At 44.1% G+C, this 13,549-nt stretch overlaps 2 protein-coding genes across 3 annotated transcripts in view; one reads left to right on the top strand and one right to left on the bottom strand.

Moving 5' to 3' along the window:
* The first annotated feature begins 12 nt into the window (after positions 1-12).
* Positions 13-4,070, top strand: CDIPT (CDP-diacylglycerol--inositol 3-phosphatidyltransferase). Its single transcript, XM_074301867.1, has 6 exons — positions 13-865; positions 1,025-1,159; positions 2,288-2,441; positions 2,723-2,804; positions 2,966-3,047; positions 3,270-4,070. The coding sequence occupies exons 1-6, from the start codon at positions 823-825 to the stop codon at positions 3,413-3,415; spliced, it is 642 nt and encodes a 213-aa protein (XP_074157968.1). The 5' UTR covers positions 13-822; the 3' UTR covers positions 3,416-4,070.
* A 3,045-nt stretch (positions 4,071-7,115) lies between these two features.
* Positions 7,116-13,549, bottom strand: part of MVP (major vault protein) — a 31,912-nt gene continuing 25,478 nt past the window's right edge. For both annotated transcript variants that reach the window (XM_074282737.1, XM_074282738.1), the window contains exons 13-15: positions 8,425-8,551; positions 7,833-8,021; positions 7,116-7,401 (exon numbers count right to left, since the gene is read on the bottom strand). In XM_074282737.1, coding sequence (XP_074138838.1) covers positions 7,249-7,401; positions 7,833-8,021; positions 8,425-8,551 — 469 coding nt within the window. In that variant the 3' untranslated portion in view covers positions 7,116-7,248. The remainder of the gene's footprint in view (positions 7,402-7,832; positions 8,022-8,424; positions 8,552-13,549) is intronic.

Here is a 13,549-nt window from a genome sequence, read left to right as displayed (position 1 = left end):
AGATCAAAAGAGGATGAGTCAGAGTTGGAGGAAAGGGATGATTTAGGACTGAACCAAATGCTTCATCCGGTGGGTTCTTGAAGTGTAGGTTACGTAAAATAAGTCTCTCTTGTTCGTTTTTAAGAAAAATACTCACAAAAAAAATTAAAATTAGTTAATAGTGTTCTTATCTAACTTCTCCTCGGTACCTTTTTCCGTTCTGAATTTACGATTCGTTCCTAGTCTCTGTGCGCGTCACCCCCTCCCCGCTCTGAACTTGGTTCAAGCCGGCGGAGAGGGGAGGAGGAAGGAAAAGGAAAAGGAAGAGGGCCGGCCTTAAAGGGATCGGAGCCGCTGTTTGGCCTCCAGTTTTGCGTCAGCACGGGCGGAAGAGCAGATTTCTGGGATTCAGGATCCTCTATCCCGCGCAGCCGGTGCTGGGACGACTGGAAGGAAAGTGAAGAGGAAGACCTTTGACTCCATCCCTGGGCCCCGAGCGAGCGGCGTCAGAGGAGCTGCATCCCTGCAGGAGGAAGGCCGGCTGGGCGCCGGAAACTGCACATCTGCACCGGCTGATGCCTAGGACGCCAGGGGGGACTTGCACATCTGGGTGCCGCCCGGAGCGGAGGCCGCGGGGTCTGCTGCGACCTCGGAGCTGCTGATGCGCCAGGGCGAAAGAAGCGGCTGCACAGAGTCGGCGTCGGGGTGTCCCGGGGGACAGAGGAGAGGGGCGGAGCGGCCGCCGGGGACTCGGTAGCCCTAGACCGGGGCTTGCTTAGCTGTCTAGGTGGGGATCGCTCCCCATCCGCGTTTCCAGAAGCCGTCCAGATCTCCCTCGCCGAGATGCCGGAAGAAAACATCTTTCTGTTCGTGCCCAACCTCATCGGTGAGTGGACCCCCGCGCCGGCGCTGCCCCGAACTTGCGCGACCTTGGGCCGGTGCTCCCTTCCCCGGCCCGTGCCTCCGGGGTTTTGGGCGCCCCGGCCCGGGAGCTCCCCGCGGCCTCTTTATTCACCCCGTTCTCTCCCGCCTCTCCCTGTCCCAGGTTACGCGCGGATCGCCTTCGCCCTCGTTTCCTTCTACTTCATGCCCAGCTGCCCGTTCACTGCCTCCGCCTTCTACTTGCTTAGCGGGCTCTTGGACGCCTTCGACGGACACGCGGCCAGGGCCCTGAATCAAGGTGAGCGGTGCCTGGCGTGGCTCTCCGAGGGGCCCTCCCCGGGTCCCTGCCTCCCCGCCCCCACCCCTCCCCGCGCTCGGCTCTCAGCACTAGCAGGACTGAAGCGGGAAGGGTCCGGCTAACTGCTAGCTGCTGCACAGAGCGCCCGGGCTGTTAAGTCGCAAAACCCGGAATGAAGTGAACAAGAGGTTTGGAGAAGCCTGGGGAATCCTCTATGGATTTGTTGAAAAGGGGACTCCAAAAGTTGGGGGTCACAGACCGGTGTCATGAGATCTAGGGGCAAAGTTCACCGACTTATAATCCCATCACCCTAGCTAACAAGCTTGTCCTGATTGTATCACGCCCATGCTACTTCTGGCTCCGCTCGGAAGAGGTGGTTTCCAGGGCTTGGTTGATTAGATTATTTCTGCCTGGGCGGAGTGGTCTGCTCCCTGAGGGCTCTGAGCTTGCTCTGGGGATTACCCTGAGGCAGAAGCTAAGCAGTGGTCCCACTGGCGGGGGAGTTTCCTCCCAAGCCTAGGTTATTGCTAGATCTAAAGCTCCCCCTAAAATCAGGGCGCCCCGAAATCGTGTTACATCAGCTCCATGGATTAGTGAGCAGCCGAGTCTGGAGGCTTGTGGAGAGCTGCGGCTCAGGGTCTTTCTCGGGTTTTGGATTTTTGCTTTAGGTTGGGGACGTTTTATCCACCTCGGGCTTTGATGTTGGATTCCGTTTATCCTGCTTTTACCTCAGTTTGGGCTGGATTCAGGGTATATTTGGGACAGTTATAAGGATTTAGACCAAGAACAGCATTTCTAAGCCATGTGTTTGTTTACACATGACAGAGACTCAGTACACATTGCAAAGGTCATACAGATAGCAAGGAATCTAGCTTTAACTTCCCCATGAGGGAACACTCCCCCCCCCACCTTCTAATCTAGATCCTAATGAGATGCTCTGGATCTCAGTATGAGATCTAGTATCTCAGTGGACTGGCAGTTTCTGACTTGTATCTTCTCTGAGCCCAGGAGAGAACGAGCACCCTTAATTTTTCAGTTCCTGCACATCTGTGGGTTTAGAGCAGTGGGGTCCATTCACTCTCACTGTCTTCATCCTAAACTGCTGGCTCTCTTTCTACCTTGATTTAGGAACCCGTTTTGGGGCAATGCTGGACATGCTGACTGATCGATGTTCCACCATGTGTTTGCTGGTCAACCTAGCTCTGCTCTACCCTCGGACCACCATGTTCTTCCAGCTCAGCATGAGTCTGGACGTTGCCAGCCATTGGCTGCACCTACACAGGTTACAACCCCCACCCCACTGGGCTGAGAAATTATGGGTTGGCCCCATCACTGACGGAGTTACTTACAGAGGGGTCCTAGTGATCACTTGCAATGAGGGTACAAAGAGGAAGTCCTAGAGGCACCTCACTGGGGAATGGGCCTTTCTCCTTAGAGGCCAGAGAGAATCCAAGGGTTAGTGGCTGATGGTAACAAGAGAAAGATGTGTGGGGGAAGTGGGGCCGGTAGGAATTTGAGTGGGAGAGGTCATACTTTTTTATATTCCCATGTCTTCCCTTCCAGCTCCGTGGTCCGTGGCAGTGAGAGCCATAAAACTATTGACCTAACAGGGAATCCCATCCTTCGGCTCTACTATACTTCCCGGGTGAGTCTCAGTACAGGCCTTACCCCAAGACTACACTTGGAGTGTCCAGGGGTGTGTGTGTGTGTGTGTGTGTGTGTGTGTGTGTGTGTAAGAGAGGAAGAGAAAGAAAAAGACTGACATTGTGAGCCCACTGTTCAAATTATTTTACCTTCTTTTTGCAGCCAGTGCTATTCATCATGTGTGCTGGGAATGAATTTTTCTACTGTCTGCTCTACTTGCTCTACTTCTCAGAGGGACCATTAGGTATGACCCATGGGGGCCAGGAGGCAGATGTGAGGACTAGATGTGGGCAGTGGGAGCCAGAGGGAGGTTTGGCTGTCGGGGTGGGAGGTGGCGAGTGGAGGGATAACTGATTTGACTAGATACTGATACTGAGCCTCTTAAGTGAATTCACCTGAACTCATTTTCGCCTCTGCTTTGTTTCTTCCCTCTCTGTATTGGACTTTGTTTTCTCCCCTTTTGCAGTGGGTTCAGTGGGTCTGTTCCGACTGGGACTCTGGATCTCCGCTCCTCTTGCATTTCTCAAGTCCCTCATCAGTGTCATCCACTTGGTCACTGCTGCACGAAACATGGCTGCCCTGGATGCCGCTGACCGTGCCAAGAAGGAATAACCCTGATGGCTTCTCTGCTTCCAGCAAACTTCCAGCCCCATCCTCTTGCTGCCCCGCCTCCTGCCCCCCCACGGTGCTGTCATGCCAGCCCCCAATGAGGTCTGCCTTTTATGTAGCACAAGGCTTGTCCTCCACTGTGCTGTCACCTTCCCCCCACCCCCCAGTGTTGTCAGAACTTCTTAAAGGATGTCACTGTTGTTTGTCCCACTCCCATGTGATACTACTTCCCAAGATGAGGGTAGCAGCTGGACATCAGATGAGGACTCTCTTCCTGGGGACCACAGTGGAAGTCTCAGCCACAGAGGCGAGGCCCTTGGCTCTATGACCTGGGGGTGATCATGCTCCTTGGGAGAGACGGGGGTGTCCTAGCACGGAGCCAGGCCAGAGGGCTGTTGGCAGCAGCCCCAGGAGACTCTGGGACCCGTGCAAGCTGACTTGGTGCTGTTGTTTGAGGAAGATGGCGTGGAGGCTGGCTCTCCACTAGGAGCCAAATTCCCCTCCTGACCTGGACTGTCAGGGATTGGAGGAGTCTTTACCCTGGGGACTACCCAGGAGGGAAGGAGGCTGTCTGGATCCTTCCCTATTGTATTGTGTCTCATGATGTGTAATCTGGCCCTGAGGCCTTGATGATAAAGGAGGAAACTTCACAATCAGAGCCCGGGCTCCTGTCTTCACTCCCTGGACTTATAGTGGGAAAGGATGAGCACTAAACTTTCCTGGAACTTCCTTTCACTGAAGCAGTGAAATGGCTTGCATCACCCTCCCCTCTCCCCCGCCCCCTCCTCTGCAAAAGGCTCTATCTCTTCTAGCAGAAGATTAAGACCCATCTACTCTGAGAAATCTGTTAGGATTCCTCCCAATCTCCTGGGATAACTCTTTCACTCTAGCAATTACTGTCCATGATTCTAGGTATTTTAATCCTCTTTTGCTCACTATCCGCCTTTTGGCCTTATCTTTCCCATGGGACTTTGGGGGAAGGTGGGGAGAAGTGTGCCCTAGTGTGATTAATCCCTGATTATTTCCCCATCATCTCATCAGGAAAAGGTCCCTAATACTTCTTTGGTGCAGGGTGGGTGGGGTGGGGTGGGGTGAGGTGGGGCTGGGCCGGGCCAGGCAGGGTGTGCTATTGTCTTGTTTGCAGCCCTAGATCTGTGCAGATCTGTGAGTGGGTTAAAATGCTCCCACCTACAATAAGACAGGTCGAGCTCTGAGCCCATGACACTTTTTAAATTAAGACTCCTAGTGAAGTAGATCTTCCTCTTAATCTGAGATGCCTTCTTCCAGGTTCCTATTTTTATAGGGTTAGGTGCCCAGACACTTGAGAACAGCTATACTTAATGCAAACTGTCAGCGGGGTCACAAGTTGGGTGAAGCAAGAATCTCTTCACCAAGATGGACAGGCTTCTCCTTAGGCTGGGCAGGAGGAAAAAAGCTATCACAGTCAGTGACCCAAGTGTCAAGATGGCCACTTGTTCCTATTGGACAAAAAATTGGTCTGAAGTATATGTATTTTAGGGAACTTTCCTCCACCATGGTGGGCTTCATTGCCACCCCGAGGCAAAACAAAGGTGGAGAACCTTTAGTTAACTTCCTGGAGGGAAGCAAGTGAACTTAAAGCTCTGGGGCCTTATAATAAAACTTTTAACTTTCTGAGGCAATTAGGGTTAAGTGACTTGCCCAGGGTCACAGCTAGGAAGTGCGCCACCTAGCTGCCCTCATAATAGAACTTTGATAGGATACTAAGAGTAGCGGTCCAAATTATTTCTCATACCTATAACATACAACAGGGTAGTGTTGAAGGTCATAGTTGGACATTCTTCTGGTTTCAATTGATCAGAGTCTTGCACTAAATTAGATGCAGCCAGAGGAAGAGAAAAAGGAAAGTTGGGAGTTTTGGGGGTAGATGTTTTGGGGGCATCTTGTGTATATACAAGGGGAAAGATATTGGTTCAAATCTCGCCTCCTGTGTGACTTTTGGGAATATCATTTTACTTTTCTGAAGGGCTGGACTACACATCCTCCATAGTCCGTTCCAGCTCTAAATCAGTTTTTTGAATTTCCTCTGCCACCTATTACATGTCTCTTCCGCTTCCCTGAGCCTATTTGTTTCACCTGTAACATGAGGGCTTTGAGCTAGATGTTCAGCCCTTCCAATTCTAATCTTGCTAGGCTCCTTCCTACCAAAGGTTGGGCTTAAAAGCCAGACAAGTGGGCTAAAGCTATGATTGCCTCACAAGCTGGGAGAAAAGTGCTGTAAAAATGGAGAGATGGGGAGAAGGTTTCTAGTGGAGAGTTCTTCAAGGAAGATGAACCAGATGGCTTCTGATCAGAGCAAAAAGAAATGCAATAAAATTGTCTTAAAGAACAAAAATTTTACAAAGCACCCCTTGTGTGCCAGGCTGTAGAGAACATTCTGAGGCCTAATATCAGGTAAATTGACTCAAGGAATCTGGCCAGAGTAGATGGCACTGTTTCTTTCCTATGTAGCAGTCAAGTAAGGACTGCTTTTGGCTAGAGGTCCAAGCAAGGTAGGTCCAACCTGACAACCCAGAAGGCAATCAGAAACGTGTGTGACAGTGCTCTTTTCACCATCTCAGCTGGGAGCCTTGGGGATCACAGAGATCCAGAACCACAAAATTTTAGAGGACTGGTTAGGATTAAAATCATAATCATCCAGACTAGCCTTTCATGTTTTTCCCCCTAAGCCAATGTTTCTCTAGAGAAGGATTTAAAATTTTAAAACATAAATTAACTTGAAAGAAATCAGTCACAGAAAGGCTGGTTTAGCACTGTTGCTCTGACCTATGAAGCCTTTTCCTACACATTAGAAATACAAAGTCATCACTAAAAATACCCACTTTAAACATGAGAAAAGAATTGTGGGATATAAGTTTGCAAAGCTTATTAATTGCACAAAGAATATAGAGGAATAGAAATAATCTCTCCCAGAGTTTTATCTCATATTCTGGTTCTTTGGCCAGAAAAAAAAAAAGGCAGGGCCCTTCCCTCAAGGCTACATCCAGTATCCTGTACCTCCAGCACCTTATCAACCACAGACCCCGGTAAATTTTTGGAAATGCAAAATCAAAGCATACTGGGGGGAGAGGGAGAAATACTCCAAATTAGGTAGTCTTCTGGTTTCAATTGGTGGCCTTTTGAATATTGTATATAGAGGCATCCTTTGTAGCTTTCACCCTGCCGTAGGTGAGTAGGGAAAAACCCAATATATTAGGAAAAGGAGCCAGGCTTTTTGGTCCATGCTTACCTGGGTCAAATTTTTTTTTTTTTTTTTTTTTTTTTTTTTTTTACATAAAAGGAAACCAGTTCAAAGGTGAAAGGGGCTTCTTCAGGATGACACAAACTCAAATTCAGGTCTTTTAATACTTATTGCTGCTTTGCTGCCACAAATGGCGAAAAGCAAGCTAGGACCACCTTTAAGCAGTCTACCCCGAATTGCGTCAGAATTGCAGGAAGAAGTACAGCAAACTTTCTGTTCCATCTCTTCCAAAAAGATTTAGAAAAAACACCTGAGCAAATGTGATAGTAAAATCCAAGGAAAAAAAATCAGTGAATAATTTAAAAGAGAAAACAAGGGATTCCTATGGCTCTTTGCTGAATCAGACATCTTGTCCTCCTCTCTCTGGTCCCTTTAACCCCAATCCACAGGAATGAGGCACTGAATGAAAGAGGAGAAACATCATTGAAAAAAAGGGTTTATTTATTTTTTTTCATTGAAAAACTAAGAGAAAGCCCTCAGGGCAGAAATTAAGGCAGAGAAAAGTCCTCAGAGAGGACAGTGGTCTAATTTTCCAGTGGAGCTGGGGGAGAAGTCCCTACAGCTCAGTGTTCTCCTTCTTTTTTAGCTCAGTAGGATGCCCAGGTGCCCCAAGCCCCAGAAGCCCAGTGGCTGTGCTGAAGAGATTGATGGGAGTGGAGCCATCTGTAATAAGGGTTGATTTCAGACCAAGACCCTGGAGCAGTTTCACCTGTGATAAGAGAAGGAAACAAAAATTATAGGGAAATAAAATATTAAGACCTTGGAAAATAATTCCTTTATAAAAATTTTTAAGTTTACCTCACCACCTCCCTTCAGAAACAGTCTCTGGGGCTAAGGGGAGTTAATTAACTAGCCTAGTGTCACATAGCAGGGACTTTGTATAAAGGTGTTCTGATTTTCTATTATACACATAACAGGTAACCTTGAAACTGAAAGGGACCTTGGGGCTGTCTCTAGTAGCAGTCTGAAGTCATCCCTCTCAGTCAGCTCAGTGGCAATTTTTTCCCCTTCCCACCCAAAGACACTCAGCCTCTGGCCCTCAGAAAGAACAGAAGACGGTTCTTTGTGTTGCAGTATGTCCCTGTTGTTGCTACCTGAAGTGGGGCATTTCTTCTCCCTCATTTCTCCTAGCTGACTTACCTGCAGCTCGGGCCCAGCCAGTGCCAGGTCCCGGATAGTGTTGGAGCCGAGAGCCTCCGTCATCTCCTTGAACTTTTTAACCTCCACTGCAGCCAGTTTCTCTGCTTTGCTCAGTTCCAGCTCCATCTGGGCCTTGGTATAGGCGAGCTCGTGTTCCCTGGCTTTTTGTACCCGAAGTAACTCTGCTTCCTGCAAGAAGGAAAGCGCTCAGCTCAGGCCCTGAGGGACAACCCTTGGGGCTGGCGCTGTTCAGGTCTTGGGATGCATAAGAACATGTGAAGCAGTATGGAATGGTCCAGTGCAAATACACCTGCCCCAGGAATACAGAACAGAGGACTGGTCTGGGGAGGTGGGGTGTCCGGGAGGGTTTTATGCCAGAAGATACCAATTTCGTGGAGCCCTGAAAAATAAGGAGGGAGAGCTATTCTGCACCAACCAGGGACAAGTGCCTGGAAAATGTGAGTTTGAAGGATACAGTGTGAAAGATGCTGTATTTCCTCCTCCTTCTTAACCAGGTTCCCTTCTCTCCTGCCTTGGCTCAAACCAGGGAGTCTTTTCTTTAGGACACTCTTTAAAGGTGCTTCCCACTTACCGTTTCTATGGCTAAGGCCTCCGCTTTCAATTTGGCCTGAAGCACTGCTCCTTCTCCCTCAATCCGTGCAGCCTCGGCCCGGGATTCCGCCTCCGCCTTAGCAGCCCCAGTCCTCTCTACAGCAGTGCTTGGGAGGAAAAGTTGGATGAGATCCACGGAAAGAAACAACTTCCCATCCCTTACCTGACACTTTCTCCCTCTACTGATTAGCTGCTTCTTTCAATAATTTAATTCATCATTTATTAATAAGTGCTGGGTGGGGCAACACAAAGAAGTAAGCAAGAATAGTAGCTTAGAGCTCAATAAACACAAAGACCCCGCTACTGAGATGAGAGCTTATTATCTGACAAATTGTTGGGAAAACTGGATAGCATTTTCAGGATTTCACATGGATAATTGCTGTCATATTGCTTGGGTGCTCAATGAATAGAGGGAGAAAATTCAGAACTCAACATTAAAAAAAAGAACGATAAAAACAAATATATATATTTTAAAAGAACAACCAAAAAACCTTCAATAAACAACAAAAACTGAAAAGCAGATTGGAAGAAGTTGGGTTTAGATTAATACCTCACACCTTGAAACTAAGATAAGCTCCAAATGGATGACTAGCCCAGATAAGAAGTCATATCATAAACAAATTACAGGGATAAGGGAGATACTACTTTTCAGATCTATGGATAGGGGAAGAGTTTGTAACCAAGTAAAGGAATGAATAGAAAGGGTGACAGAAGATAAAACTGACCATTTTAATTACATAAAATTACATGTTTTTTTGTTTTGTTTTGTTTTGTTTTTTAAACAAATCCAACATAGCTTAGATGAAAAGGAAACAGCTAACTGGAAGAAAGATCTTTGCAGCAAGTTTCTTTGGAAAAAGGTCTTATTTCCTTGTAAGCCATTACAAGATGTAAGCCATTGGTTTAAATTTATAAGAATAAAAGTTATTCTTCAGTTAATAAAAGATAAAAGGATCTGAATAAGTAAGTAGTCCTCAAGGGAAGAACTTAAGCTCTTTATTGCCATGTGAAAAGAATGTTCCAAATCACTAATAATTAAAGAAATACAAATTAAAGCACTGTCTCAGATTGACGAAGTTGACAAAAAAAAAAAATGTCAAAAACCAACATCAGAGGAGCTGTGGGCAAACAGGCACACAGATATCCTATTAGTAGAGCTGTGAATCGGTACTGTCACATTCAGGAAATCAATCTGGGGACAGTGGAGCCAAGAACGTCAGAATTGCAGGAAAAAGTACAGCAAGCTCTCTGTTCCATCTCTTCCTGAGCAAATGTGATAGTAAAATCCAAGGAAAAAAAATCACAGTGAATAATTTTTCCAGTCTAGGTCAAGATGCAAAGACAAAAAAGGTCTATGGACATTGAGGAAGAGGTATGACTAGGATGTCATGGGGAGCACTGCAGGACAGGGAGAAGACATGCACCTGGTACTGCAGGATTTGGGAACAGGTGCCAACTGGCAGCTCTGTTACTACCCAATTCCAGATTGTAGATGCAGAGCTTCCTCGTGACTGATAGGGGTTGAGCCTCAGTCCATTGTTGCTCAGACTTAACTTACAGAGCTCAGACTAGGATCTGCCAGCGATCAGCCTTAGAAGTATTGAAAGCTTACTTTATTCAGTAGTGGATAAAGCTCCCTTAACATCAAATTCGAAGGAAAGTGTTGGAAGAATGAGTAAACAAATCAACAAAAAAAGAAATCTAACCATGAAAAGCTATTATGGTGACACAGCCATTCCAGAAAAAAAAGGATGTCTCCTAGGAATCTATAAGCAAAGCTTCAAAGAAAAATACAATTTGGGCACAAATTCAAGTAGCATTTCCAGAAGAAATTTTTTAAAAAATAATTTAAAAATGATTTTTAAAAAATGAAATGAGAAAAGGAAAAATTTGGAAAAGAAATGAGAACTGTGGGGAGGAAATTGGAAAGGGAATTAGTATAAGAGGTACAAAATCTTGTCTGAGCAACAAAATCCTTGAAAATTAAAATGGACCAAATAGAATCCAATGACTCTATAAAGCAACCAGAAATAATAAAACAAAATAAAAAGACTGAAAAGAAAGAAAAAAAATAATCTCATAGCAAAACAACTGAGCTAGAAAACAGATTGACAAGAAAAAAAAATTTAAGATGTCATGATCAAAAAAAGCACTTATTAGACATCCTATTTCAATAAGTCTTGAAAGAAAACTGCCTTAGCACCATAAAACAAAGTGGAAACTAAGAGGATTCATTGGTCATCTCCCAAAAGAGGCCTCAAAATATATGTATATATGTATGCATATGAGTATATAGGCTTAAAGCCAAGAACAACTTACCATTAACACTCAGTATAATCAAAGGAGGAAAATGGATTGAACCAGTCTGATTGTGATATAAAAGCTTTAAAAAGCAAAAACAGGAATTAATTAAAGGAACATTAAAAAGTTAAATATTAATGGACAATCATAATTAACTCCTTCCCTAACTTGGGAAGATGATCCCAAAGAGAATCTGATTAGACAGAAGGATTGGGAGTAGCTCTGTTATTTCTTGATGATCTTAAAAGAACAGAAAAATACACAGTGGAGTGGAGTGAGAAAGAGGGAAAGGGAAGTTAGGGAAAATGCTTCTAAAGGGTGGGGATAAATTCTAATATTCACTCTTATCTAAATTGGTCAAGGAAAGAATACACACACACACACACACACACACACACACACACACACACACACACACACAGAGTACATTTCACTCATTAGAAAACAGGAGGGACAAGGAAGGAAGATGCAGCAATAATAGTGAGTGTAGGTTAAGAGACAGATTAGTCCTAAGCAAAACTAGGGATCTATAAAAAAACATATAAACACATAATTGTAAATATTTCATATAATTATGCTACTGAAGAAATAGAAATTGAATGTATGCTCATCAACTAAGGAATGGAGAAACAAGTTATGGTATAGAAATGAAATGGAATACTGTGCTGTAAGAATGAAGGGAATACTTTCAGGGAAACCTGGCAAGATGTGTATGAACTGATACAGTGAACAGAAAGAAATAGAACAATTTATATAATGATGACAATACGATAAAGACAAAACTTTTTGAAAGTCTGAAGAACTCTAATCAGTGTAATGACCAAACAATTCCACACTATTCATGATGAAACATGTTACTCTTTTCCTAATAGAGAAATAAAAGACCTAAAGTGTGAGAGGGGACAGATACATGTATGCATGTGTGTATGTGTATGTGTGTGTGTGTGTGTGTGTGTGTGTGTGTGTGTGTGTGTGTGTGTGAATATAGTATATGTATATGTGAGTATATACAAATAAAATTTCTCTTTGGATATGACCAATGCAGAAGTAGGTCTTGTTTGGCTACTCATGTTTATAATAAGGGTTTTGTTTTTCTTTTGTTCCCATTTGGAGGGGAAGGAGAGAAGAATTTAAAAACTAACTTTAAAAAAAAATGGAAGTAATTTGGAATTATGTCTCCAAAACTACAAAATTCTGTATTCCCTTTGATCTAGCAGTACCATTATCAGGCACTTCCCAATACCCAAAGTAAACAAAGAAAAAGATCTTTTTTTTTAGCAGCTCTTCATATAGTGGCAAGATCTGGAAACTAAGGGGAGGCCTGACATTTGGGGAATGGCTAAATAAATCATGGTATATAAATGTAATGGAACACACTATTGTACAGTAACAAATGAAAAGAGTTTCCGAGGAGCTTGGAAAGATTTATGAACTGATGTGGAGTGAAGTAAGCAGAACTAGAACAATTTACACAACAGCATCAACATCATCAAAACAAATACATGTGAAAGCTTTAAGAACTTTTGATTCCAAAGGACTCATGCTGAAGTCACTCACTCAAGATGGAGAAATGATGGACTAAAACAAAATGAGACACACATTTTTGGATAGTCAATATGCAAATTTGTTTTACTTGACTATGCTTATATGTTACAAGGTTTTTGTATTTTTTTTTCCCCTACTTCGGGGAAGAAGAGAAAATAAATTCTTGATTTTTTTTTTTTTCAAGTTTCAAGTGATTGGAACATTAACAGGTAATACACAAAGACCCTGTTCTGGAGGAATGCATAATCCGTCATTGGGGAATATGACATACAAACTGATACATGATACAAAGCAGAATACTATAGGGAAAAAGGAGAGCTCCAAAGTAATCCAGAATTTGAGACAAGAGTGAGCACTTTTAGCTAGAATCAGGAAAGATTTTGAAATTAGGGATTAACAGATTGAAATCTAATTAATAGATTGATCTGTTCAAATACATAGAAGCAAATGTGCACAACAGGTCATTTAATAGTCCAGTTTGGTCAGAGCATCCAAGAAAAGAATTAAGAAAGAAGAATGAAAAAGTAGGTTGGAACCAGACGCATGGAGGGCCTTAGATAGCAGAGCGAGAAAGTTTCTATTTTACCCTAGAGGCAATGGAAAGCCATGAGGGTTTCTATAATCAAAGAGCTGAGTCGATAGCCCTGTGCATTATAAAGATGCCTTTGGCAGCCACATGGATAAATTGAGATGGGGTGAGTCTGGAGGCAAGAAACCAGTTAAGAGGCTATAATAATCCAGACAAAGGCTTAACAAATCAGAGTAGTGATAGGATAAGCGGAAATGTAAGGAAGAATGCAAGAAATACTTGGAGAACTGAAGAGACTAGAAAATGAATTGGATAAAGTGGTAAATGGTGAAGAAGGTGAGCCTTTAAAGAAGAAAGAAAAAAGACTGGAAACCTCATAACATCTTCAGTTCTTCCTTCATTAATCACTTCTCCAACTGCTGAAGTTAATCAGCATTCCTTTTATTCTTCCTTTCTTGTATGAAGGAAAAGTTGAACAGAGGAAGACACTGAAGGATCATAGTGTCAATGGCAGGAGAGACAGATTGGGGAAAATCTGATGAGTTCCATTTGGAAGATGAGTCTGAGGAAGTGGGACAACATTTGGGGAAGAGATGTCAAGCAGGAAGCTTGGAAGTGGTTACTCAAAAGAAAAGCTGTGCTAGATCTATAGAAACAGAAGTAATTCATATGTCCAAAGGTTAAAGAATAGTGGAAAAAATTAATATCTGAATGTAGTGGAATATTAAGG

The sequence above is a fragment of the Sminthopsis crassicaudata genome, chromosome 1 (assembly GCF_048593235.1).
Source record: "Sminthopsis crassicaudata isolate SCR6 chromosome 1, ASM4859323v1, whole genome shotgun sequence".
Taxonomy (NCBI): Eukaryota; Metazoa; Chordata; class Mammalia; order Dasyuromorphia; family Dasyuridae; genus Sminthopsis; species Sminthopsis crassicaudata.
This window is presented reverse-complemented; position numbering and strand designations above follow the sequence as displayed.

Coding starts and splice junctions, on each gene's coding strand:
- CDIPT (XM_074301867.1), top strand. CDS start 823: ATGCCGGAAGAAAACATCTTTCTGTTCGTGCCCAACCTCATCG. Junction 2,442..2,722: donor CATTGGCTGCACCTACACAG/GTTACAACCCCC, acceptor CTTCCCTTCCAG/CTCCGTGGTCCGTGGCAGTG. Junction 2,805..2,965: donor GGCTCTACTATACTTCCCGG/GTGAGTCTCAGT, acceptor TTCTTTTTGCAG/CCAGTGCTATTCATCATGTG.